Raw genomic sequence first — 25,017 nt, 5'->3', positions numbered from 1 at the left:
TTTCTTTGGCAAGTTGACTGCCCATCGGGCCTCTTTTTGAAAATATATTCAAGTTGGGATTTCAACCCCTGCCGACCTCTAAAAATTGCCTCCGCGTGTTCCTGAGATCACCCTCCGCCTCTCCAAGCGTTATGGCGTGAGCGACACCACCAGCATCTGTCCAAGTAATTAAATCACCGTTCCCATCGCCTTGCCTCCTCTACACCTCGATCTCTTCCACATTTTTCTCCCTACTGCGCAAGCTGTTTTTTTTTGCGGGCCTTTATTTTCTGATTCGCAACAAATCTATGTTTATTAGAGCAGTTAAATTACGCTTATTTAGCCATCAACAGTCAATTAACAAGTTCCTCGTAAAAAAAATCCGTGACCAACTTGTTTGTGTAAGCAAGAATATAGGCGAGATGCAATGCAAGCAAGCGGCAGGGTTTTCCGACGAATGATTTCTTTCTTACGTTTATGTGCTTACTACTTTGGCGTGGTTAAGATACTCATCACATCTGGATTTTCATTTTTAATTACGGAGAATCTAATTCGTGCGTGAGCACCCGCGTGTCTCACGGAGTGCGCCTACGATTTTATCCGACGGTTCACGTATTCACCTCAATTTGTCCTTATCCACCCGACCACTCCTCACCTGAATTCTCCGTCCTGTTCCCCCGAGTCTATTCCCAGCCTCCCAGGTCCGGATGGTGATGGGTACCCGAAACCCGATTACCCGACGGGTCTAGACCCGATTAGATGTGGGTCTGGGGAAAATTGAAACCCGCGGGTATGCAAACGGGGGAAATCCTGAACCCGTCAGGTCTGGCGGGGTCTGGGAGAGCAGAACCCGAACCCGGAAACCCGGTTTGTAATACAGACCCCACATGTCAGTATATGCATCCGGCCCAGTCAAATCCGGCGGTCCAGCCCAATTCCTGTGAAACCCCTAACCTAACACCCCCACGCCAGTACGCCACCGAAGGCACTCATCGAGTCATCGTCTCATCCTCGGTCCTCCACTCCTCCTCGGCTCCTCCCACTGTCCCCAAGTCCCACACCGCCATGGGCCCCGGCGCCGCTTCCGCCGCCCCGCCGCTAGCCCCCCCGGCCCCCGCTCCTCTGCCTCTCGTCTCTCTTCTCTCCGACGGCCGGCTCCCCATCTCCGGATCCCCATCCGCCTCTGCTCATCCGTCTCGCCAAGTCGCCATGGACACCATGGATTTCGATGCCATGGGGAGTGGGACCGACGAGCACGAGGATGAAGACCTGGGGAGCACTCCGACTGTGAGCCTTTCACCGAAGCCGGCAGAGCACCGCAAGAAGGCTGTCACACCGACCCCGAGCAACTCCCCATCGACGACCCTGAGTAGCTCCCTGCCGCCAGTTCCACCTCCACCCTCTAGATCCGACCGGTTGGGGTATCTTCTCGGTATACCTCCAAGATCGAGCACGCGGCCTGTGGGCATCTCCAACTCAGGGTCTTCGCGTGCGCGGGCGGCAGCGAGGGTCAAAGCCATGAGCCGACGACCCAAGCCACGGCTACCCAGTCCCAGCCCACTTGGTGCTGCTGGCCGCGGCGCTGGGTCTTCCGCCGGCCGCCGTGGCACTAGAGATAATTCCTCCGCTGGCGGTAGCGCCGCGGCATCCAAACGCAGCGCTACATACAAGGGCAAGTCGCCAATGTGAGATATTCTTTATGTTCTCAGTGTATTTGTTTTGCACACATATCTAATTATGTATTTGTTTTGTTCATTGACAAGTGTTAGAAGCTGCAACAGCCAAGCTTCAGGAGATGATCTCTCTGAATCTGTCAATGAAGAACGTGTGGTCATTTCAGATGAAGATGGGGATGAGGATGATGTGAAGGAGTTACCTCAAGCATTCAAGCGCAGATTAACTTCTAAGTGTTGGAAGGAGATGGTAAAAAAGAACATAAATGGAGAGTGGAAGGCTATTTGCAATTACTGTAACAAGCATCTTAGTGCATCGTCGAGCGGTGGCACTAAACACTTGAATGACCATCTAAAGATATGTGTGCAAAAGATGTTGAAGACAAAGGGGGGCAAAACTTTGAGCCAACCCACATTGAGGATGAATTCTAAAGAGGATGGGAAGGTGACTGTGGAGAACTACATTTTTTATCAAGAAGTGGCAAGAGAAGAGCTTGGTAACATGCTGGTTTTGCATGAGTACCCATTGTCCATGGTGGATCATGCTGGTTTTAGAAAATTTGTTGGTGCACTACAGCCCCTATTCAAGCTATATACAAGAAATACCATTAGGTAATACAAGCTACCACTATTTCCTCTTTGTTCACAAGCTGATTTCTGTTCTTTGACAATCTAATATCTTTTGTAGAAAGGATATTGTGGAGAGGTACAACTCTGAAAAAAAGTAGGCCATTGAGTACATGACTATGCAGCAATCAAGGGTTGCTATTACAACTGATATGTGGACAACCGAGAACCAAAAGAAGGGCTACATGGCTGTTACAGCCCATTTTGTTGATGAATCTTGGAGGCTTAGGAGTATTCTCATGAGGTATAGATATTGTTGATTAAATCTGCCATTCTCTCAAATCTGCCCACTCTCTCAAATCTGCCCACTCTAAATGCTATCTTTATATGCACATTGTAGGTTTATTTATGTGCCAGCACCACATAATGCAGAAGTTATAGCTAAACAACTACATGAGTCCTTGGTGGAATGGAACCTTGATGAGAAATTGATGAGTGTGACCGTTGACAACTGCACATCAAATGACAAGGCAATTGATTTGCTAGTGGAGAAGCTCGGTCCATCTAAGCTGCTGTTGCAAGGTACAATGCTTCACATGAGATGTTGTGCTCATATTTTGAACTTGATAGTAAAGGATGGCTTAGATGCGATGAAATCTACTGTAGAAAACATTAGAGAAAGTGTAGCATATTGGACTGCCACGCCAAAAAGAGTGGAAAAGTTTGAAGAGATAGCTAAGTTTAAGAAAGTAAAAATTACAAAGAAGTTAAGACTTGATTGCAAGACTAGGTGGAATTCCTGTTTCATTATGCTTGAAGTAGCTGTCCCTTATAGAGCTGTGTTTGAAAGAGCCAAACAAGTTGACAAGCAATATGTGAATCTACCTAGTCCCGAAGAATGGAAGTTTGCTGCGGATATGGTAGAGAAGCTTAGATTGTTCTATGATATAACTAAGCTATTCTCTGGACAAGATTATGTGACTGCAAATGTATACTTCCCTAAGCTATGTGAAATTAAGATGAAAATTAGGAAGTGGGCAGCCTCTAGTAATCCAGTGATAATGGCAATGACAAGAAGCATGACAGAAAAATTTGACAAGTATTGGACAGATATCCAAGGATTGATGGGCATAGCTACAATCCTAGATCCTAGGTGTAAGAAGCAAATGTTGATGGCATGTTATTCCGGTCTCCGTGATATCGAAGATCCATCATCTTATGAATGTCCCGAAAAGGTTGATGGAGTAGTTGCTAATCTCCATAGATTGTTAGAGGAGTATGAAGTGGATCCGGAGGAATATCAATCAACTGATGATTGCTCTTTGTCTGCAACGGAAGTTCCTGCAATTATGACTTTCTTCCATGACATCGTTTCACAACAAAGACCTGCAGCAGCTAGGCTTCATGGAGAGATAGAGCAGTATTTGAATGATGCATTAGTGACTTATACTGAAAAGTTCAATGTGTTGGATTGGTGGAAAGTAGCTGGCACACGATATCCAACCTTAAGGAAAGTAGCAAAAGATGTGTTTGCTATTCCGATTACAACCGTTGCTTCTGAATCTGCCTTTAGTACAAGTGGCAGAATTGTTGATGAACATCAGAGCTGCCTCACTTCTCATATCCTTGAGGTATTGATGTGCTCTCAAGATTGGCTTCGAAACAAACTTAAAGGTGAGCAAATACTGCATTTATTTAACAATTTTATTCACTTTCATGTTACTAATAGTTGTCTTTTTAAATGTGTATAATTTGTTCTTTGTAGATACTCATAAAAGTGAAGCTAGCTTCTCGACTTGTCTTCAAGACATCCAAGAAGGAAATCAGGTTATTAAGTAGTTATAAATTGTTCTTTCACGTTACTAGCATTTTTTTCTATTAAATAGTTATAAATGTTTTGCTTGAACTAGGACTAAGCATTTTGAGTTGCGAGACCATTGATGCACTGCTGTTGGATGCTTCAAGAATCAAGAATTCAAGATGTTGAAACTGAAGATTGCTGCTCTGTAACCTGTGTTCTTTGATGGTTGAAAACTGTTTACTTTACTATATTTGTGTAATGTCTGAAATCTGAACTTGTATGGATGAACCTTATGCTGTTAGTGTTATGCTTGTCAGCTTGTGTGTTGTGCACTTGTGCTGCACTTGAAGTAGTTGAACGGTTGATTGAACCTGATGGATGAACTTGTTATGCATGTGTCTTTGCACTTTGCTGTTATGCACCTGATGGATGAACTTGTTATGCATGTGTCTTTGCATTTTGCTGTCATGCACTTCAGTTTTATAATTGTGTTTTGGTGTACACAATATTACCAATTACCATTGCTGTAATGTTGTTGGCCTGCTGTTTATTTGTGTGAAACGGGTCGGGTTTATCCGTGGGTACCCGAGACCCGACTCGGGTCCGGGTCTGAGAATTTTTTTAGACCCGACGTCGGGTACAGGTCCGGGTCCGGGTGACGGGGCGGGCGGCCGGGTTCGGGTCTGGTAAGACATGACCCGGACCCGAACCCGGCGGTTGCCATCCGGACTCCCAGGAGGGACGCGCCGCCGAGCCGTCGCGCCGACATGGAGGATAGCCGCGCCATCGCGCCGCCTGGGAGGCAAGGAGGATGGCCGCGCCACCGAGCCGTCGCGCCGTCACGGAGGTGAGGAGGAGGGCGCGCCGCAGAGTCGTCTGCCGCCGCGGAGGTGAGGAGACATACGACCGTGGATGAGGGGCAGCGCCGCCGGAGGCGAGGAGGAGGGCCCGCCGCCAAAGCCAATGCGCCTTTGAGCCGTCGCGCCGCTGCGGAGGTCAGGACGAAGACAACGCCCGTGAAGGTAGGAAGCGGGCAAGCGTCCCGATAATTTCGAGTGCCGCTTGATTTCACCAGGTAACACTGATTTACTGGGCTGTGCTATGATTTTATAACCCCATCGCTGTGATGTGCAACTGAAGGAAGCAGATCCGTGGCGAGCTGTGCGACGGCGCTGACATGTCTGTATCGAAGTACAGGTTCCTCGGCGAACGGAAGGACAACGGATGCGTGCTCGTGGGCTGTTCTGCTGTTGCCCGGCGGAGCAATGAGGGAGAAAGGCCTGCAATTTTTTTGTCGCTTTTAACTTGTTTTTCTTTCTGTTTTGATTCTGAAGACGTTTGGTGCACAGTGGTTTGTAGGGAGGCACGTCAGGGCTCTGCCATGGCTTCTACACGTCAGAGGAGCTTGTGTTGTGATGAGATTAATGGCAATGGTATGCCTTCAATCAAGCACTGCTGTATTATTGTGTGTTTGCCATGTAATAATGCCCTCATTTTGCATTCGGATTTTGTTCTTCTTTTCTTATTAGTGGGCTTGATTACGAGCTCATATGGTCTACACTAGGAACTCATATGGTCATTGTAGGTATTTCACATAGGGTTGTTGCTTTGTAGGTTGCTAGAAAAATTGTATAAAATCTAGACAACAGTGAGAAATCATGCCCATCTATTTGTAACTCTTATACAACCTGATGAGTTCTCTATTAATTATTTCTGCATACCCATTAATAATGAGGAAGCCGGAAGGCGCTAGGCGGGAGGGAAGAAGGGGGCAGGCGACACCGGCATCCGGACTTGGTGTTGTTCAAGTGGGGGTGATGTGCAGCGGGGAGGTGGAGGTGCAGTTGGTGCTGGTTGCCGCAGAGCGTGGCCGGGATGGGATGGTTGTGTTTGCCCTCGTATGTGTTGATAACCACGACAGCGTCCTGGTACGACCTTTCCACCTTCTTCTTCATCAGGCACTTCTATGTTGAGCACCAGCAATAACTTCTATATGCGTCCATTTCCATCAGTCTTTGGAAAAGAATTGGATCACATTTCTTGTTGAATGTATCTTCATTGTTAAATTTTACATCCAAGTGAGCTAGCTGTAGATTCCATGTTAAGAGTTATTTCATGATTTTGTTCGATGTAGTTTCAACATATGATATTACTTTTATGAATTCAGGAGATGTAGTTTTAATCTTAAGTGTTACTTTTCTGATTGTTTTATATACATGCTAAATGCTCGTTGTTTCGCCAAATCTCTTATGTGCCCGAGCACGATCTCGCCCTACGCGGTGCTCACGGGCGTGGGTCGTCGGATGGGATCAGACGCATGGTGTTCTTCTGACCACGTCCTCCGTGAACCTTATCCAGAGCCCAGTGCCCACCACCCATCCCCAACAGCGCGACCGCGGAGAGGAGCCCCTCCTTCCTCCTCCTCCACCGCCGCAATCCTCCACGCCGCTGATGTCCGGATGAAGGCCCGCGTTTGGGCGGCGCTCCTGGACGACCTTCTGTCGAGGTGCTCGCACACGTCCTGCCCTTCCGCTTACACTCCGTCTCCCGCCGCTGGGGCTCTGTGCTCCGCGACCCAACCTTCCTCGCGGCCTGGCTGCTGCGCCCTTGTCATCCCATGGCCCCTGCCTCCTCACCTTCTGGAGAGGCTCCCCGCCGTAGTGCAATGTGCTTAGCATGCCCCTATCTCCTAGAACCACGGGCTACCAGGTTAATCCCCTATCTCCTGTGCCTCTGTGTGTTCTCCTATTCTAGTGCTTGTTGTAAATTCTGGCTTAGAGTTACTTTATGATTCGGCTAGATGTAGTTTCAGTGTGTAACAATTATTTTTTATTAGTTAAGTAGATGTAATTTTAATGTTAAGAGTTACTTTCCTGATTTTATAAATGTAATTGTGATGTTAAAAGTTACATCTCCCTATATACATGCTGAATGCTTAGCATACTTGGTTGTAATTTCTGTGAGCTTTTAATCGACTTGTGAGCTTGGACAAAGTAAATTTTGGAAGATGTGTGGAGTTCTTATAAAACGGAGGGAGATCTGATAGAGCAAAGGAGGTGGCTCCCTGAGTTTCACATCCAGCTCCACTATGGCTGTCTTGCCCAGCAGGTCACCGCCTCCCTCCTTTGCTCCCTCAATTGCGAATTCTCTGCCATGCTTGCTCTACTCGCCCACAGTGGAAGGTAATAATTTTGTGTTTCCATTATGGAGATGAATCGAACTATGTTGAATGCCACTACTATTGTTTGTGTCTATGTAAAGGCATATGTTCGTTGTGTGTATGTGTAAATTATGGAGATGTTTCTTTTGCATGAACTTCCAGATTGAAAATTGAGATATAAATTCGTTCCCAATAACTAAAGGCTTTGATATGAGATCAAGATGCTTAGGAATTGTGTAACATGTTTATGCTACTCTAGATGCCAAATTTTATATGACTTAATGCATCAGTGCAGTGAGAGATCTCTACCCTATTCTTGTTACAAGCAACATGTTCTAACAACAATTTCAACATTGGTCTGAGTGATAATTTACATCCTGTTTTTGAGGATGGTGGGACTTTTCAGTTTGGATCATTGGATGTGTAAGTGTTTGCAGGCACCTGCAGGTGCCATCCGATTCTTAAGTGCTTCGAGGTATCTATCGAGTATCTTCTTGCTTGCAAACAAATTGAAGTAGTTATTGTCGAATGTTTCACATGATTGATAAGTTCTATTGTGGGGTGTCTATGCATATTGGTTCTCAGAAGTGTTTTTATGCGCTTATTCTACTGCGAGGCATTTGTATATTTGAATTTACATGTAACTTTGTGCACTGATATAAACTTTGATTTTTATAACATTTTATTTTTGTTATGTAGTAGCTGCGATATATGCCAGCGGCTGTTCTAATTTTCTACTGTTCTTATATTGTTTTTTGCAGGGGACTTTTGCATCAACAGAGATTACTCCAAGCACATGTTATTTTGTTGCCATAGCAAGTGGCTGAACACACGAAACACCTGGCATAATTAGTTTATCTGAGTTGAAGTGCTTGTTTTGTAGTCTCATGTTGAACAGACGCACTTTTTTCATTGAAGCTGACATATCGCTACTTTTCTCCAAAAAGATTCTTCTGATGTAATTCTGATATATTCCATGAATATTGAATCTTCTAGGTGTGTCTCAGGTTTTAGATTTGTACCAAAATTACAAGTTGCATCATGTTAACCTTATGTTCAATGATATAAGCAAGATGGTGAAGTTTTAACTCAACAGAAAAAAAAAGTGTCCTTCAGGTTTATTTTTCCAGCTCTGATTTCTGAGATTTTTTGCTGGAGATAATTTGGTTGTTTGCTGGAAGTAATTTTGGAGCAGAGCAAATCTTATGTCTTGTTGGTAGCAACAATCTTTAGTGAGTGAGTGGGAGGAAGTGGCGGACTGATGGCCGATTAAGAGGGAAACCCAAGTGTGCGAAGGCCGCCTGTGGGAGCTGCCCGGTGTGGGAAGCCGCGTGTGGGAGCTGGCGAGCTGCCGTGTAGACTCAGCTCTTCCGAACATTGTTTGTCGGAAGTGAGCACCGCCTAAGGCCAGGGGGTGCGTGCGCACTTCCTAGACACGGTCCCTTTTAATTATGAGTTATCTTCAAAAGACAAAGAACAAGTCAGAGAAGCCTGTGTAAAAGGCAACACAATTAGAACTTCTAAAATGCTTGACTTGATAAGTCTAATTTTAGTTCCCATATTCCCATTCTTTTACTAGTCTCTTTCACACAACTTTTTTTCTAATTTAATTTCTTATAGCTGGAACTTGGACTGTAAATCGTGGGGCCATGTGTAACCTACACGTTAAGAAAATCGTTTAGACTAATACCAGAGAGCTGTCAAGATTGAAAGCACGGTGTCTTGTTCTTACCATATTCTGGAGCACATGTACGCCGCCGCCATAACATTTTCCACCTTCATCCTCACGCAATTGTTACCTGCTCCACCTACCCTGCAATTCAATGGCGGAAATAGTCGGATCTGCTGTTGCCGGAGAGGCGGTGAGAAGATTATCTTCGCTTCTATCAGGAGAAGATGGCGATGGCGAGAGCAACGAGATCAAAGCGGAGCGAGTAGAGATGGCCGTGCTCAAGCTGGAAACCATCGTCTCCATGTGTGAAGATTGGCAGATCACGCAGCCCCCTTTACTCCGGTGGAAGGCGAAGCTGAAGCGCGTGATCAGGGAAGGCAAGGCCATCTTACGACGCGGCAACAGAAACCCACAATCTACGCAGCGGATCAGAACTCAGAAGCAACTCTTGACACGGCGCATGGTTCGCGTGGCCAAGCGCTTCATGCCCTTCAGCCGTGAAAATGGAATCCAAGATGATGATCTGACCGAGGCCACGGTGAGAAGGTTCGAGAGGCTAGCAGACGGCGCCGAGAATTTCTTCAAATTCGTCAGCTGCAGCCGTCCAAAGATGTTAACGTTCCTTCCGTCGCTGATGGTTCCGGCGTTGACGGCTGGGAAAGCAGTGGAGTTGTCCATGAGGATGGGCGGCGGCACCGCGGTGATCTTGCTTCAGCCATGGTGGCTCCGAGGAAGCGAAGGAGGTCTCAGCAGGGAGAGGAAGGCATGCCTATGGATGTCCTACGAGCACGACACGGCGTGGGAGAAGAACCTGAAGATGATTTCGGTGTTCCGCGTATCCGAGTCGGCGGACGTCATGAGGATGGCCGCGAGCTGCGCGGAGCTCCTGCCGTCCCAGTTCAGCGCCGCCCGTGTGGGGATGACGGAGCTTATCGCCGAAATGGCCATCCATGGAAGAAATTCCCCTGCTCCGTCTCCCATGTACATGTCTTTCGTCCGTGCAATCCAGGAAAGCCATCGCTACGGCTTCGAGCCGGCAATTGGGCACGGGCACGGCATGCTTGCCGACAGCGGATTGCAGTTGCCTGACGGAGTCCTGATGATGTGTGCCCACTGCTACATTTTGCCAAAAAAGGAGAAAGCGTACTCAGTTGGCAGAAGTGATTTGCCGCTGGAGCTTGTTTGGCATAGCTCCCCACACTACCTGCCCAAGAAGCTCTCCGAGGAGCATGAGCGGGTCGAGCCGGAGCAGATGCGCGCCGGGCTGTTGTTGCCGACGACTGTGGTAGAAGATGGGTCCTACCATCTGCAGGATGAGGAGGCAGGAGGACATCTTGAGCGTGGAAGGCAGTGGTGGTCTCCACACAGCTCGACGCGCATGTCATTGGTACCGGTCTCTTCTCCTCCCAAATCTGTTGTACAGTGGTGCAAGGAAAAGGTTCTGAATTGCCGCGGCAGTATGTTTCTTCCGAGTGATAGGGAACTGCACGACAAGTGAATTTCCAGCTCCAGGCTCCGTGGATGAAATCCATGAAGTGAGGTGACGCAGCTGGTGCGACCCAGTCGTGTCGACTATATGAAATCGACTGTTTTATGTTAAGGTTGTCGACCTGATTTTACTTGTGTAAGTAAAAATAAACAATAGCTGACTATGCGAAATCTTTAACCAATAAAAACCAACAGTTGGTTAGTAAGCGACTCGAATTAGAGTCCTTGTATTCACGAGCGAGACTCAAGACGAGTCTTAACATTTTTATGGTAAACTCCATTATCCTGTATGAAAGATAGTTTCAAGTCATGATATTCGAGTCAGACTTCGTCATGGATGACATACCTGTTGAAGGTGAAGAGCCGTTTGGTCAGCCGATGTGTCTGGGTGCACAGTCTAGCCTGACAGCTAGACGCACTATTGGCGTGCGTCAGTGGAAAAACGATCAGACTTCGCGCAGTAAACAAGACACAATGATGATCTTATTGATTCCCGCGCCCACGAAGTAGGCGGTTATTTCCATCCTTGCCGTTTCATATTCCGGTTGATGCGGAACACGTGGTCACAAACGAAATCGTGCGGCCTGGATTTTCTGCCAAAGTAAGCATATAAACGGAGGTAGGGTAAATTAGTTTAACCCTTCTTCCTTCCCACGAACAAAGCTCAGACGCCCAAGGTTTTAGCCTCCATAGCCAATAACCCTTCGTGTTCTTTGCTAAGGATAAGAAATCTTTCGACCCAGTGAGATAGGGAAGAGTAAGAAGACCGCGAACGCCTGGCCGTTGTCTGCCATGGATCGCAAGAGGGTAGCTGGCATGCAAGAGGAAGGGTTGCTATCCCCGCGACCCGGACATGTGCGATTTTCCAGCGAGGAGGTAATCCCTTGTCCCATGCACGGAGAACAGGTAGTGCATTATGATTTTATCACCCGTGGTTTAGCTTTCCCGGTTCACTACTTCCTTCCTAGCTTGCTTTTGGCCTACGGGCTCCAACTTCACAATCTTTCCCCAAACTCCTATCTTCACATTGTGTGTTTCGTGACGCTGTGTGAATGCTTCCTTGCGATAAGCCCACACCTGGGTCTTTGGAAGAAAATGTTCACAATCAAGCGTCAAGGAAAAGATGCAATTGGCTGGGTGGACATTCAAGTTCATGCAGATGCCAAATTCTTCGACCTCCGAGCGAGGGAGTCTCTTCCTCGATGGAGAGTGAAGTGGTTTTATGTCATGGACGCGCCTGCTGAGGGGTGCGGTTTTAGTCTTCCTGAATTCTCCGCAACATCTTCTGTGAAGAAGACGGCGGCCTGGAGTCATAAGTTAAGCGAGACAGAGGGCGAAGAAGCCGAAACTATGATGGCCTAGGTCTTGTCTCTCATGGAGACTCCTCAGCTGAAGGTGACGGGAATCCACCTCATTGCTGCTTTTATCTGGAGGAGAATCCAAGCTCGTGCTCATCCCTTGTGGGCATATCAAGGGATTCGTGACCCGACCCGGATAAGCACACTAGAGATTCCTTCGACTGAGGTGTGTCGACAGGTTAGATGGCTCACTGACTTGCATAAGTCAGATGTGAGATTGACCCTCCAGTGGCTCCTTATGGGCCTGATAGGCCCCAGGAAAAGGTAGTCTCCGAGACTTTTAACAAATCACGTTGACCTGAACTGTATTTCTGATTATGCTTTTGACTTCAGGGACCCGACAATGAGCCGAGCAGCGTTTCTCCACCGGCAAAAAACCGCGGCAGAGAAGACAGTAGCCCGCTGGTACCGACCCGATCAATGGGCATGAGGGACCCGAATGTCGAGTCGTCGGTGTCTGTACCTGCGTTTAAAAGAAGCAAGTCCGGCGGGCTCGTTGCGGCTCGTCGTTGTGGCCTTCTTGCTCGGTTTGACCGCAGTAGGTAAGCAATTCGGCGATTCTGTTTCAGCGTTCTAGAGATTTTATTGTACCTCTGAAAACTCTTGTTCAGCCATACTGGTGGCTCAAGCGAGAGCAAAAAGGCTACCGAGGCTGAGTCGACTGGTCTGGACTCGAAAGGGTCGGACCAGCCAACTAAAAACAAGGCAGCTCAACCGGAAGAAGCTTCAGCAGCTAACCCCCCGGAAGTGAGCGGACGGAGTCGACCAGACGAGTCGACTCTTCCTCAGGCAACAATTCCGGCTTCGAGTCAGCATGTAAGTAAACAGTTTGTCTTTTTTTGTTGGATTTTGCCTCCCGGTGGGAGTGATGCTCAAGAAATGACTTGAGACTGCAATTGTTCAACCAATCATCCTCTCCATGACAATCTTATTGATGAGCTCGAGAAGACGAAAGCAGAACGCAATCGACTCCAAGCAGAGCTGGATCAATGTCGTCAAGGACTAGAGGGAGCGGCTGTCGAGAAGTGCCGTCTTCAGCAACTTGTGGACTCTCATCTTTCCGCAGAGAAAGAGCGAGAGAAAGCTTGGACTAAGCGACTCGAACGGGCTGCTCGATCTGTCGCTGGTGAGCATTTGTATCTGCCATTAGGGAGCTTTTAATCTCTTGTGCAAAGTTTAACTGTTGCTTTTTCCTTTGCAGGAACTCTTGATGCCTCTACCGAGGCTCAGTTTAAGAAGAAAAGCCAGAGCTTTACTGACGCCTTAGAAGCTGTCGAAGGTGTCAATGCCGAAGCCAAAGGCAAGTTCCGGCAGGTGACAAAGATATTGACCAATGTGATCAGGAAAATGTTTCCTGATGGGCCACTTCCAGAGTCGCTGAACGGACTCATCGACTTCTTTACTTTGAGTCATGACCTGGTACAGAGGTACTGCCGAGTTCAGTTGATGGCTGATGCTGAACTATTCTTCACGCTTGCCTCTGCGCATGGTGTTGAGGAAGATATTCTGCGCCGAGTGGCCTCTCAGTCGACTCGATTGAAGGCAGGTGACAAGATCAACCTAAGACCCTTTATGGGAAAGGGCAAAGAGTTGGCTACGATCTCGTCGTGGCAACCTCGCAAATCAGTCGAGCAGATAGATTTAGCCGCATCCGGTGGCCCGGAGGTGGGCGATCTTTCACTAGAGATATTTAATTCCCTTTCTCGCTTGTGAATCTTCTTCTTCTGTTCTTTTGTTTGTAAAGAACTGCTCTAGTTGAGCGTTTTTGAAATGAAATCTAAGATTTTTGACTCGACTCCTGAAGGAGGTTTTGCTAAATGAAGAAGTGACCTAAGTCTTTTTCACACAGAGGGAAAAAAGACAAACAAATCGCCAGATCCCAACTGCAAAGGCAGCTTCTTCTAGCGGCGCTCAAGCCGACCCAGGCAAAAAGGGTCAAGCCGAATCAACTCTCTCCCAAAGGCAGTGAGGCTCGCCTGGCTAAGTTGAAGCGCGACACACTGAGTGACGCTCAAATCAGCAAGGCTAGACTGAAGGCTGCAGTCAACCGGGAAGAGTTTGTTTTTGGGGAACTTCGAAACTTGAGCAGTCAACTCCAATATATGGGCTTTTGTCTCTTCTTGCACCCTGCAAATAATATCTTTATCTTACGTGCAGATGTTCGCTTTGATTCTCGCGATGAGAAAGCCAGAGTGAATGCTGCAGTTCAGACTCGTTGAGCTCACGATCAGTCATCTTTTTGGCTGGATCAATCGAGGAGCTATGACCTAATGCTATTGAGCAATCGGGTTGAACAAGTCAGGAAATACTTTGCTTCCTGCCGTGATATGTTGGCTTTGACTCATCGGGCCTTATGGCCGCGAGAAAACGTGCCTCCAAGACTGGGGAGCCTGATAGTGAAGTTTCACGGCAAGGAAAAGGTGAAGGAACTGGTGCGCCTTCAACTGGTAAAGGGTGCCAAGATTGCCCTCGCATTTGTGCGAGTCAACTGCCCAAAGTTGGATCTTTGGCGAGTCGCTACTTTGCCGACTGCTCTCAACCATGGTATAGGGTCGTTCCTGGAAGCAGGACAGACGGCAACCCTACACATGATCCGGCAGTGGGAAGCAGCAAAGGAGGGACCCACCTCCCGTCGTAGTAGATAGCAATGTGCTTCTGAATGTAGAAAATGTTCTACCGGGTGCGCGACGCTCACGATGGGAGTAGCCCCCGAGTTCGGTTGCGACTGTGTGCAGTGGCGATCGGACTCAAGATTGTAATTTAATATCTTTGTAAACCTTGGTGAAATTTTTCCCTTTTGGGAATAAAACAATACGACCTGTTTGCTGACTCCGAGTCGAACTCTGACTTCCCAAAGGTAAATTCAAACCGGACTTCGAGTACTCCCGGTGGGAGTAGCCCCCGAGGACGCAGTTGACCATAAATAGTCGAGTGCGGACTCGAGGGTAATAACCAAGGTGAAGGATTTGTCCTGCTGATTAACAGTGGCGTCCCCGTGGGAAGGGATGGATTCTTCCGATGCCCTTGAGGTTATGCATATCCGTTTGGGACATGTCTAGAGTCCGGGTCGGTTACAATTAGAGATAAACCCTGATTTGGTTTCCTTAATTATGTATTCTTATCTTGAGTCGTGTGGGCCCCCTATTAGGTGAGGACTCGAAGGGTCATTCCCTCGTTAGTTAGCCCCTAAGTGCTTGGTCGAGTCATAGGCTCGAGTAGGGACTCAAGAAACAAAAGTTGTAGACTCAGCAAAGTGTCGAGCTGAAATCAGTTTGCTTGACTCGGAAGTGCGTTGAGCTATGTCTCAAAGACATTGGATAATTTCAACGGAATTCAGAAAAGCTTTGTGGGATGGTTGCATAACACGCCTGGAATACATGACTGGTCAAGTCCAGTTAATTGCACCGGGACAAAAACTTTGTTAGCATACATCAGCACTCGAGTCTCCAGGTTCGAGCTTGGATAACTGGTGGTATGCGAGTCAAACCTGCCGGGGGCTTTACAGACTCGAAATCCAGTACCGTGGGATGATCAACCGATGCGTCCGTCGGGATCTTCATCATGCTGCGGGCATGGATAAACTGGAATTGCCAGACGGTGCTAATTTCCAGGCCCGATGGAAGCCATCGGGTCTTACCTTCACGTTATGAACGTGGCTTCAGGTCTGTTTCGCAGTCTGTGCGACCCGGGAAAACTGTAAAATACCCATTGTCGGGTGTGATTCTGAGTTCGTATCGGAGAGTGAGGCTTATCAAGGAGCGGACTAGACTTGGGCTCTGTCGACTGTTGGCGCAGATAATTCTGGTCGACTCTGTTGAGGACCCGAAGGATGGTGTAGCCGGCGGACCCGAAGGGTGGCGGGATCCATGGACCCGAAGGGTGATGCAGCCGAAGTACCCGGGTGCGCGGTCAGCGTTCCCGGTGTGAAGAGACCGCCCCCGTATAGGGTTTGATCTCTGTGCTTATAGTGCTAGTCCCCGGATCGACTCACCAGCACACACAGTTTCAAGATGAAATATCGAGATACAAAGGTCAAAGTACTTTATTACATCGCGTTCATTCAGAATTTAAGAGTACTTACAACCTTGCATGACCTCTTGGGTCAGCATAACAAAATAGAGTTCCAAAAAAACTTAGCATCGGAAAGGTAAAGCAAATGAGCCACAACTACTCCAAGTTGAGAGCATGTTGGAATGTAAACACGTGACCCAAACAAATAACGACGAACCTCACTCGTCGTCTGATCCACCTGGATTGTTAATTGCAGCCACTACGTGGTCAATACATTGAATGTATTGGCAAGTTCACCAGAGGTTATAAAAGGACCTACCAAGTACATGCATATTTTGGCTAGGTGGGGTTTGGCTAATCGCATAAAAGCATCAATGTTTCATCCTATCATTTTTAAACAAATAGTTTTATCACTATTGGACATGGGGTAGACACACCCATGCTCCTATTAAACTAGTGGACATTGAGTAGACACATCAATGCTCCTACCCAGGTTCAAACCATTTATTTTATTAAGAAACTAGAATGAGTGAGACCTTCCTTACAGCTCCCAAATCTAGTCGCTCATAAATGTCCGTAACCGGGGATATGGCTAAGTACTTAGTTTGACACTCTCGAGAGGTTGTACACATTCCCCAAAAGAAATCGACGTGCTAATCTCTTGCTGTCCTCAGGGTAGTAGCAACGGCATCGATTACAAGAATTTTCAGAACATAATCCCCCAGACCACCTGCTAATCTCTTGCTGTCCTCAGGGTAGAGTAGCAACGGCATCGATTATAAGAATTTTCAGAACATAATCCCCCAGACCACCTGAGGGACGCGCCCCACCTACACTGCTACATACCGATGTCACCTCGGATCCAGGTTCATATTTCTTACTCCATCAAGCCAGAGCCCATATTAGCATCTAGTTGTACTGGAAGCTACTAAGTAGGAAACTAGTCCAGTCTCTGGTTACCCCGGGTGGCATTCCACATTTGCGACGCAGGCGCTCCCATAGACATGGAGAGACGAGTCATAGAAATGGACCCATAGAAATGGACCTGACGCCGCATACATCTCAATTACTCAAAGCAGCCCACCCAGGATGGTTCATTAAATTACTTGTTTTGCCATACACTAGGAAAACATAAACTTCATAATGACAATAATATCACATTGTAATGAAACCACCCACGTATAGTAACATAACATAGCATTTGACTACCTACGATGGCAATTGGTGGTAAGGACATGGCAAGAGTATCCTATACTACTAGGAGAATCATAGCTAGCATAGGTACAATAATAATTCTAACAATGCATATTAAAATAATAGGATCATGGTCAAAGTGAACTTGCCTTGATAGCAGTTGGAGTTCAAACACTCGTCACAATCGCACGGTTCGCTCTCATAGTAAACTAAAATAAACAAGCATACACATACATAAACAAAAAATTGACAACACGACAAAAGAAAGTATGCTATGATGCAATGCAAGCATGTGACATGATTTGGTTTATTTTATTCGACAAGAAAGGTTTCAGTTTCACATACTCACTAAATTAATCCTCTGGTCAAAAGGATTAAACAAATTAATTTGAAAACTACAAGTTAAAAGCAAGGTTTACAAAAAGGTTTTAAAAGCCTAAAACAAGGTTTTATTGGCTGTTCTTAGCAACAGCCAACTAATTAAATAAAAAAAATTATTTTTCTGTCCCAATGAACAGAGAACATTAAGCCAAATTTTTGGGCACTGGTTTCAAGTAAAACGGATTCTTAAAACAAAAGATATGAATTAAATGGCATTAAAAGCCTTTCTATAATTTGACTGGGTTTAGATTATTCAAATTTAATATTAAATTATGCCAAAATATTCTACAGGCCGAGAGCTTTCCAAAAAGGTGTAGAACATCAAATTTGGCCAAATGGATTAAAAGATATGAGCATTTGAAGTTCTAGGGGGTTTTCTGTAAGATTGCCATTTAAATTCGGTTGGGGTAAAATGTTTTATTAAATGAGTGACACATGGCGGATTTTCATTGGCTGGTACCGGTTCGGGTGGGAATAAAACATGGGCCGTTAGATTCAAATTAAGTGACGATGGACGGCCGAGATTGGATACCGGTTCGGGGAGTAAGTGATCTAATCTTGGGCGTCGGTTCTAGATCGGACGGCGGAGATTCAACCGGGGCTTACCGGCGGTGGCGCTAGGGTTCCGGCGAGGGCGCGTCGGCGGCGGCGGCTCGGGAAGTGGCGGCGCGGGCGGCTCCGGTGGTCCTCAACTTCGGGAAAAGGCGCAGGCGGTGCGCCTCGGCGCGGCGGAGAAGAAGGCGGAGCCGGTCCTCCTTGGGGTGGCTGGGGGCGTCGTCTAGCTCCTTCGGTAGGCGGCGGCGACGACGGTGCTTCGGTCGACGGCGAGGTCGGGGCTGCGGGGCACCATAAACAAAACGGAGCGCGTCACAAACAACACAAAGGAGAGGGGAAGCGGCGGCGTCGATTATCTATTCGGTCGCCGGCGACGTGCAAGACTTGGCAGCGGCAGAAGCAAAGTCCTGCGAGAAATTTCGACGGCTTGGGGGCGCAATAGGGACGGCGAGAAGGGGGAATAGAGAGAGGGGGTCCGGGGCTTTATAGGGACGCGCAGGGCAACTCGCGAGGAGCACGGGAAGTGAAGAATCCCGGCGATGGCGCGCGGCCGTTAAGCGCGGGGATTCCGCGGGCTTGCCTTCTAGAGAAGACGAGTCTGACAGGCGGGGCCCGCCTGTCAGCGGCTCGGGCGCGCACGTGCGGGCTGGGCTGTGGTCGCGCGAGGTAAGTGGGCCGGCCCAGTTGGGTCGGTCCGTTTTCCTTCTTCTCTTTTTTTTTCTTTTTCTTTTCCCTTTTTCATTTTCTGTTTTTCCCTTATAACTTTTGATTTTGAACTCCAAATCAATTCAAATAAATCCCAGAAAATTTGTAAAATCGTATTACAATATGATTCAACTTTTGGGATTAATTACCCCTCAAAATAAAATATTTAAAAATAGTTTTGCTTATAAGATTGCCTTTCGGGCTTTATAAATAATAAAACCAATAGTTTTTGTACCCAAATTTAAACAGCAAAAATATGGGGTAGCTTAATAATGCAATAAACCTCTTTTATGCTCAAAACCTTATTGGTTTTAAAATCCTAAAACTCAAATGGGTAAAAAGACTAAGGTTTAAAAATGGAGAAAACTCTTTTCAAAGCCTTTTTGGAATTCAAAACATGGTCCAAAAATGCAAATGTGGCATGATACTCATGAATGCAATGCATATGAAAAGGTTTAAAATTATGGGATGTTACACGGTGGGAGTAGCTCCCGAGTGTCTAGCCGAGTCGTAGACTCGGGTAGAGACTTGAAGCCGCGGGCGACATATCAAGTAGTCGTAGTCGGCGTGATGGCAGAGTCGCGTCGGACGCTGGGACGGACGAAGTCGACACGGCGCAGATGGCGTCGACAAAGCGGCGAGTCGGAGGGCGGCGAGTCAGACAAGCGCGATGAGCACTCCCGGTGGGAGTAGCCCCCGAGGCTATGTTCGACTACTGGTACTCGAGCGTAGGCTCAAATCTTCATGGCCTTCGTGCCTGACTTGATGTAAACTGCAGTCATTGCAAAACAATTGAGAAGTACTCTATCCTTGTAAAATACAGCATTAGATTATTAATTTAACAATGATTTTGTTATTTGATCGAACTTGACTTGCTATCTCGTACGCAGGTCCTTTCGTTAGCCTGACGCCCGTTGTCTCTGTGTCATGCCAACCTGTCAGTTGGGCTGCAACTGGGTTGGAGTTCATGGATTCGACTTCGGAGGCAGAATCAGCTACTCAGGCGGCATGTTTGTTAGCACGTGGAGTCGAAGGTGTTTCGACTACGAGGACTCGGAAGTGCATCAAGTCGTCGTAACCGAAGAAGGTCAACTATTCGTAGTCGATGGAGTTTTAGCTGTTTGATCAGAACGTGTCATGTTCGAAATTAGCAAATAAATAACAATACTTATCTGCAGGATGTAACTGTAGCAGTGTAACTTTGCACGGCGCAGCTCCCGAGTGTTGGGTGCGACGTAAGTCGTTTCACTTGCGGTGCGCAGCCCCGAGCGTCAGTGTGGCTGAGGCAATTTGGCCTGTGGTGCGAATCCCCGGCCAAAGGCATTGTGTCCTATATGGCGCAGCCCCGAGTATCGGGTGCGCCTGCTGACGGAGCCACAAGGCGGCGGACAGAGCCAACGGTGCTGCAGAGTCACATCGGACACATGGTCGGACGGAATCGCGTGACGGAAAGCATCGGCGCGGCGGACGGAGTCGAGGAGCGGAGGTCGATTCGGCGGACAGAGTCCATGTAGCAGATGGAGTCGAGATGCGGAGGGAGTCGACGATGCGGAGGGAGCCGACGCTAGGTCGGATGAAGTTGTCGTGGCGTGGACGGTCGCGTCGGACGCTCGGTCGGATGGAATCGACGCGGCGCGGACGGAGTGGACGCGGCGGTGGACCAGACGCGTGATCGCCGTTAGAGTCGCGAATCAACGCAGATAACAGATAAATTCCGTGGTTGCTGTTCGGGCTGGTGAAGTCGATTCGCCGGATTGCTTGTTTCGGTTCTTCTTAATTTCTTCTCTTGAAACGTTGGCTACTTTCTGCATGCGTGGTCAGCAAGATGCTTTTTTCCTTGTGGCTTTGACCCTGATTGATTTTGGACTCGATCTTCGACCTGAAGCCGACATGTGCATGTACGCAGCTCCATCTTATTTTCTTTTTTCTTTTTAGAAGCTTCTTTCTTTGCTGGGACCAACCACGCGTTGGAGGACTTCTTTCCTTCGGGTTTAATCAGCTGGGTCTCACGGGCGTGCAGCCGCAGGCCGGTTTGAGCAGGCCTCGGCGTTCTGGGCTCATCTGCGTTGCATGATCCGATCGATCCGGTTGAAAACCTTCTGTTGTACGCAGCCGTACGGGAGGCGAGCCGGCCTCGATCCCAACGAATAACAGATTGGTATGAGGTCGAAATTTGGCTTCCGCTCGTGGATGGCGGGGGTGGTTTCCGAGTATAGCTTTTTCGCTGACCGCTTCGTTGCTTCTGTTTCGTCGAGACCTGGGACGCCGTGGCAGCGACTCGGCCACACCACAATCAATCTGCCGCCGTTTACTCCTTCGGCCGAAGCCTTGAATTTTTCTGAGTTGATCGAGTTGACGAGCTGTCGGTGATGACGGCTTCACCGAGGCCATCAGCTGCACTTCGTTGGTAGATCGGTTTGTACTGTAATCAGCCGCTTCTTCTTTCCTGTTGACGATGAACGCGAGCCACGGGACAGCTCGCTGGTCGATGGAGTTGACGTGACCAATCGGATCTGCACCGCCGTTGATGTAGTAGTAGATATTTTGTTGATGTAGACGCGCGTATGGTATTGTGGCGGCGATCTGCTCGTCGGATGTTGCCAGTTGATGATGATTGAGCCCGTCGAAATAGTGAATCCACACACGTATTCCTCACGGTCGGCGCCAATGACGAAGGACTACCTCGGCATATCCAAACTAGAGGGTTTTCGAGTAGGAAGAGCACGGGTGTGTGTTGATGATTCCGTCGGCTAACAAGAACAAGGGGGACACGATTTACCCAGATTCAGGGCTTTCGGAAGGTAATACCCCTACGTCTAAGACGAGAGATGAGATCTGTCTGGCTCTGTCTAACCGAGAATAGGATCTTCCTCGGCTCTCTCTCCTAGTCCTTTATATAGGAGGCTAGGTCTCGGATCTAGAGTTCTGGTCGGTTACAATTGGAGATAAACTCTGATTTGGTTTTCTTAATTATCTATTCTTATCTTGAGTCGCAAGCCGAGGTAGTTGGACTTCACGGATTATAGTGGCCCTTCGTGTGGGCCCCCTGTTAGGTTGTAGCAGGTATACCGAAGGTTAGGACTCGAAGGGTCATTTCCTCGTCAGTGAAGCTAAGCTCTGACTTGCGAGGTAACTACTTGTCCATCTGTTTGAAAACGTTGTATCAACTTATTCTTGGGCTGATTTGGATGTACTTCCTTTCGCAGATATGATGCCAGAACCATATGTTGAAGCGGAACGTGTGAAAAGTCATCTTGATGCTACAACACGATCTGGTTCGATGACTCCAGCCTTCTGGTCGAACAGTGACAAGGGTTATACCCTTGCATTGCTGCAAGATCGAGTTGCAAGAGCTGCGGTCTACCTGAAGTCCTTGACGAAGATGTGACTTCGACAATGTCCATATTGATGGACTTGTATCAAGGAAAGATTTCGAGTGTGTGTTGACGAACTCGTCGGCTAACAAGGACACATGGGACACGATTTACCCAGGTTCAGGGCCCTCGATGAGGAAATACCCCTACGTCCTGCTTGTCGGATATGTATTGCTGAGTCGATTATAATGGGGTGCCGCAGAGTCTAGATGCACAGAGTCGACGAGTGCGTCTAGGCGATTTGTATCTAAGTTGGGCGTGTCCTCTTGGGTCCCCCTCCTGGTTCTTTATATATTCAGGAACCCAAGTCTAAGGTAGAGTCCAAGTTGGTTACAATGAGAAGATATACTCTAATTAATATTCCTTGTCTTGAGTCGCAAGATTTGACATGTAGACTCCTGGAGTCGTAGTAGACTTCCTTGTGAGCACCCAACTGGACTGTACCGGGTATACTCGAGTCGAGTACGTGATTAGTTATAACCACGTCAGTAGGCCCCAAGTGCCTAGTTGAGTGGAAGACTTGACTAGGGACTTTTCCCTTAAAGAATGAACTCATTTTGCTGTTGAGCCAGTTGCATAGTGCAGACTTTGGCATTTTAGCGACTTGTACTTCGAATGAGAAGTATCTTGACTCAGAGAATGTCTGAGCCGGTGGTCCATGACGTTTTCTTTATGACGCACAATTATTTTGTCATAGATCTATGACGGTTTTCGTCAAAACGTCATGGGTTTGTCCAAAGCCGAATTGCCATGCGACCCTGTGACGAAAATGAAATATCGTCATGAGCAAAGACGTCATGGATGACTAAAACTATACTTTTGCCTCTCTACGACGTTCTTTGTGACATGATTGGGAAGCCGGCTGGCAGTTTTCTTTCGCTTCATCTTTTTCGGAAGATCTGTGTCGGCGGCTCGCTTATCACCCCCCCCCCCCCCCCCCCCGACACGGGAGCCGCGGCAGGAGCCAGCTCATCCAGGTCAGCTAGTCCCGGACAAAAAGTGAGCATAAGTACAAGGGGATAAAAGTTAACAAGTTATCTACCCATGAAGTAATGATTTCGACATCAATGATGTCGGGAACAGAGGTTCTCACCTATGGCACGTCTGGGCCGGCATGAGGAATCGACATATGATCCTTAGAATCCGGATCTTCCCTGTCGATATCCACGCGATCAGCGCCAAAGCGCTTATCCGGCTCATGCCCATCCTCATTGTGTTGTAGGGTGAATTTCTACGCAAAGGATAAAAAGTTAGGTCGAGATAAAGCAATATGGGTTAAGGGCCGACATAAAGTTATGCCAGAGAAGTATTGCAAGAACAAGTTGTCGAGAACTTACAGCGGGCGTGAGATGTTTCCGGCTGAAGGGTGTCATGCCCCAAGTCCAGTTGTCTCCCAAGCTAGTCTTGGCAATCGCCTTAACTCGGCGCTGAACCTTGGCCTTGTCCTGGCTGACCGTCGAGACCCGGTTTGGGTCCTGCCGGCCGCTGTGGGAGCAAAGCTTGTGCGTCCGTCGCTACAGCGGGGAAACCCGCCGGAACACGAATGTTGCCAGCAAGTCATCAGCAGTCATCTCGTTCTCTTTGAGCCCGATGATGCCGGCATGGATCTCGTTGATCTCCGGGAGGGACTCCTTCCGATCATACTTCCAATTCTTCTTTAGCTCCGGCGGGCCGATTCCGAATTCCGGCCGATTGATCATGTCGACGTCGGAGGTGTTTCTGACATAGAAAAAGGTCTTGAGCCATTTCTTACAGGACTCAAGACCCTGGATACGAGGGAAGATAGAGCCTCGGCGGGGAATGACGGTGGCGGCCCCGCACTGAGTCATAGGCTTGGGCGCACCGGTATTGTCCTTTTCAGGAAAGACCTGGGGCCAGAACATAAAATAGTTGGCCCAGAGGTCAACAGAAGACCAGAAGCCGAGATAGCTTTCACAACAGGTGATGAAAGCCGACAAAGTGAGAACGGCGTTATCCGGGAAATGATGAGGCTGGAGGCCAAAATGGTCAAAGAATTGGCGCACAAAATCACTTGCCAGGAGACCAAAGCCATGCTCGAAATGAGATACAAACACTACGTAGTCACCAGGTCCAGGTGTCGGCACGACCTCGTCATCGGGAATCCGGCACTCCACTTCCGCCGGGATGCGGCGAGAACGGTGGAGCTAGTCGATGTCGGCCTTGGAGACGTCGGAGCCCTCCCATCAGGCACGCTCCGACACTCCGTCTTCTTTGGCGTACTGGGCGGCGGGGTCGACGGCGGCGAAGTCTTGGGAGGAGGAAGCCATGGCAGAAGGTTAGATCTGGATCTGCTCCGGTGAGAAAGCAGCGGCGCGAGGCGCGAGCAAGCAAGGAGGGAGCGACGGAAGTGTAGGCACGAGCAAACGGGGGTGAGCTCGGGCATCGGCGGCGGCGAAAGCACAGTGGGGCGGAGGTCGACGGCGAGAAGTTCTAAGCGATTGGGAGCAGCAGCGCGAGGAAGCTAGGGTTTCGGGGGAAAGTGATAACGCTTTCACCCCGTCCCCTCTATTTATAGCCGGGGGGTAATCGTGGGCCGCGGATCTTACGCGCCCATGATCTCCGTGGCCAACGGATAAATGGCACAGCAATTATGGGGGCAGTTTCCCCCATTAACGGCACGCGCGTGGTTAGTGCGCGGCGTGGCGCAGTGAATCTCGCTGAGTCATGAGGAGATACGGCAACTAACGGAATTCGAAACTCCGCTCTTAATGGCATGCATGTTCTTCTCTCCGATGGGATGACACGCTTGCCTCAAAAGGTGTGCCAACGGTGTCACAAGCCTTATCTTCCCTTTAATAAAATGACGCGCAGAGTAAATGCGACATGTGGCGAAGATGTCGGCGGAGTAATAACTTCTCGCGTTGTCCGAGATTAAACAAAATGATCCTGATTCAAGACTAAAGGTGCTGCGCCCACTAAGAATGTCTGCAGTGCTGAATCTGGGCCGAGAAAGGTGGAGATCATGCCGGCATTCTACCTGGTCGAATCCTCCTTACCGCTGAGTGGTTTAAGGTATGGGAAACTGTCGTGGCCCGACATCAATTCCTGCCGGACCACCACAGCTTCGGGGACTAGTGT

General features: G+C 48.3%; 1 protein-coding gene and 1 long non-coding RNA gene across 5 annotated transcripts; both read left to right on the top strand.

Moving 5' to 3' along the window:
• The first annotated feature begins 4,773 nt into the window (after positions 1-4,773).
• LOC112271755 lies at positions 4,774-8,228 on the top strand. 4 transcript variants are annotated; one of them, XR_002965087.1, is made up of 3 exons: positions 4,774-5,095; positions 5,218-5,453; positions 5,760-8,228. It is a non-coding gene; the product is annotated as an uncharacterized LOC112271755 (long non-coding RNA). The 4 variants fall into 4 exon arrangements; XR_002965086.1 differs by having other exon boundaries at positions 4,775-5,095; positions 5,168-5,453; XR_002965085.1 differs by having other exon boundaries at positions 4,775-5,095; positions 5,161-5,453.
• Positions 8,229-8,864: 636 nt separating this feature from the next.
• On the top strand, positions 8,865-10,650 carry LOC104583622. The gene has a single exon (XM_010236350.3). The coding sequence runs from the start codon at positions 9,004-9,006 to the stop codon at positions 10,348-10,350; it is 1,347 nt and encodes a 448-aa protein (XP_010234652.1). The 5' UTR covers positions 8,865-9,003; the 3' UTR covers positions 10,351-10,650.
• The last annotated feature ends 14,367 nt before the right edge of the window (positions 10,651-25,017 follow it).

The sequence above is a fragment of the Brachypodium distachyon genome, chromosome 3 (genome assembly GCF_000005505.3).
Source record: "Brachypodium distachyon strain Bd21 chromosome 3, Brachypodium_distachyon_v3.0, whole genome shotgun sequence".
Lineage (NCBI taxonomy): Eukaryota > Viridiplantae > Streptophyta > Magnoliopsida > Poales > Poaceae > Brachypodium > Brachypodium distachyon.
Note: the sequence above shows the minus strand (reverse complement) of the source record. Positions and strands in the feature narration are given on the sequence as shown.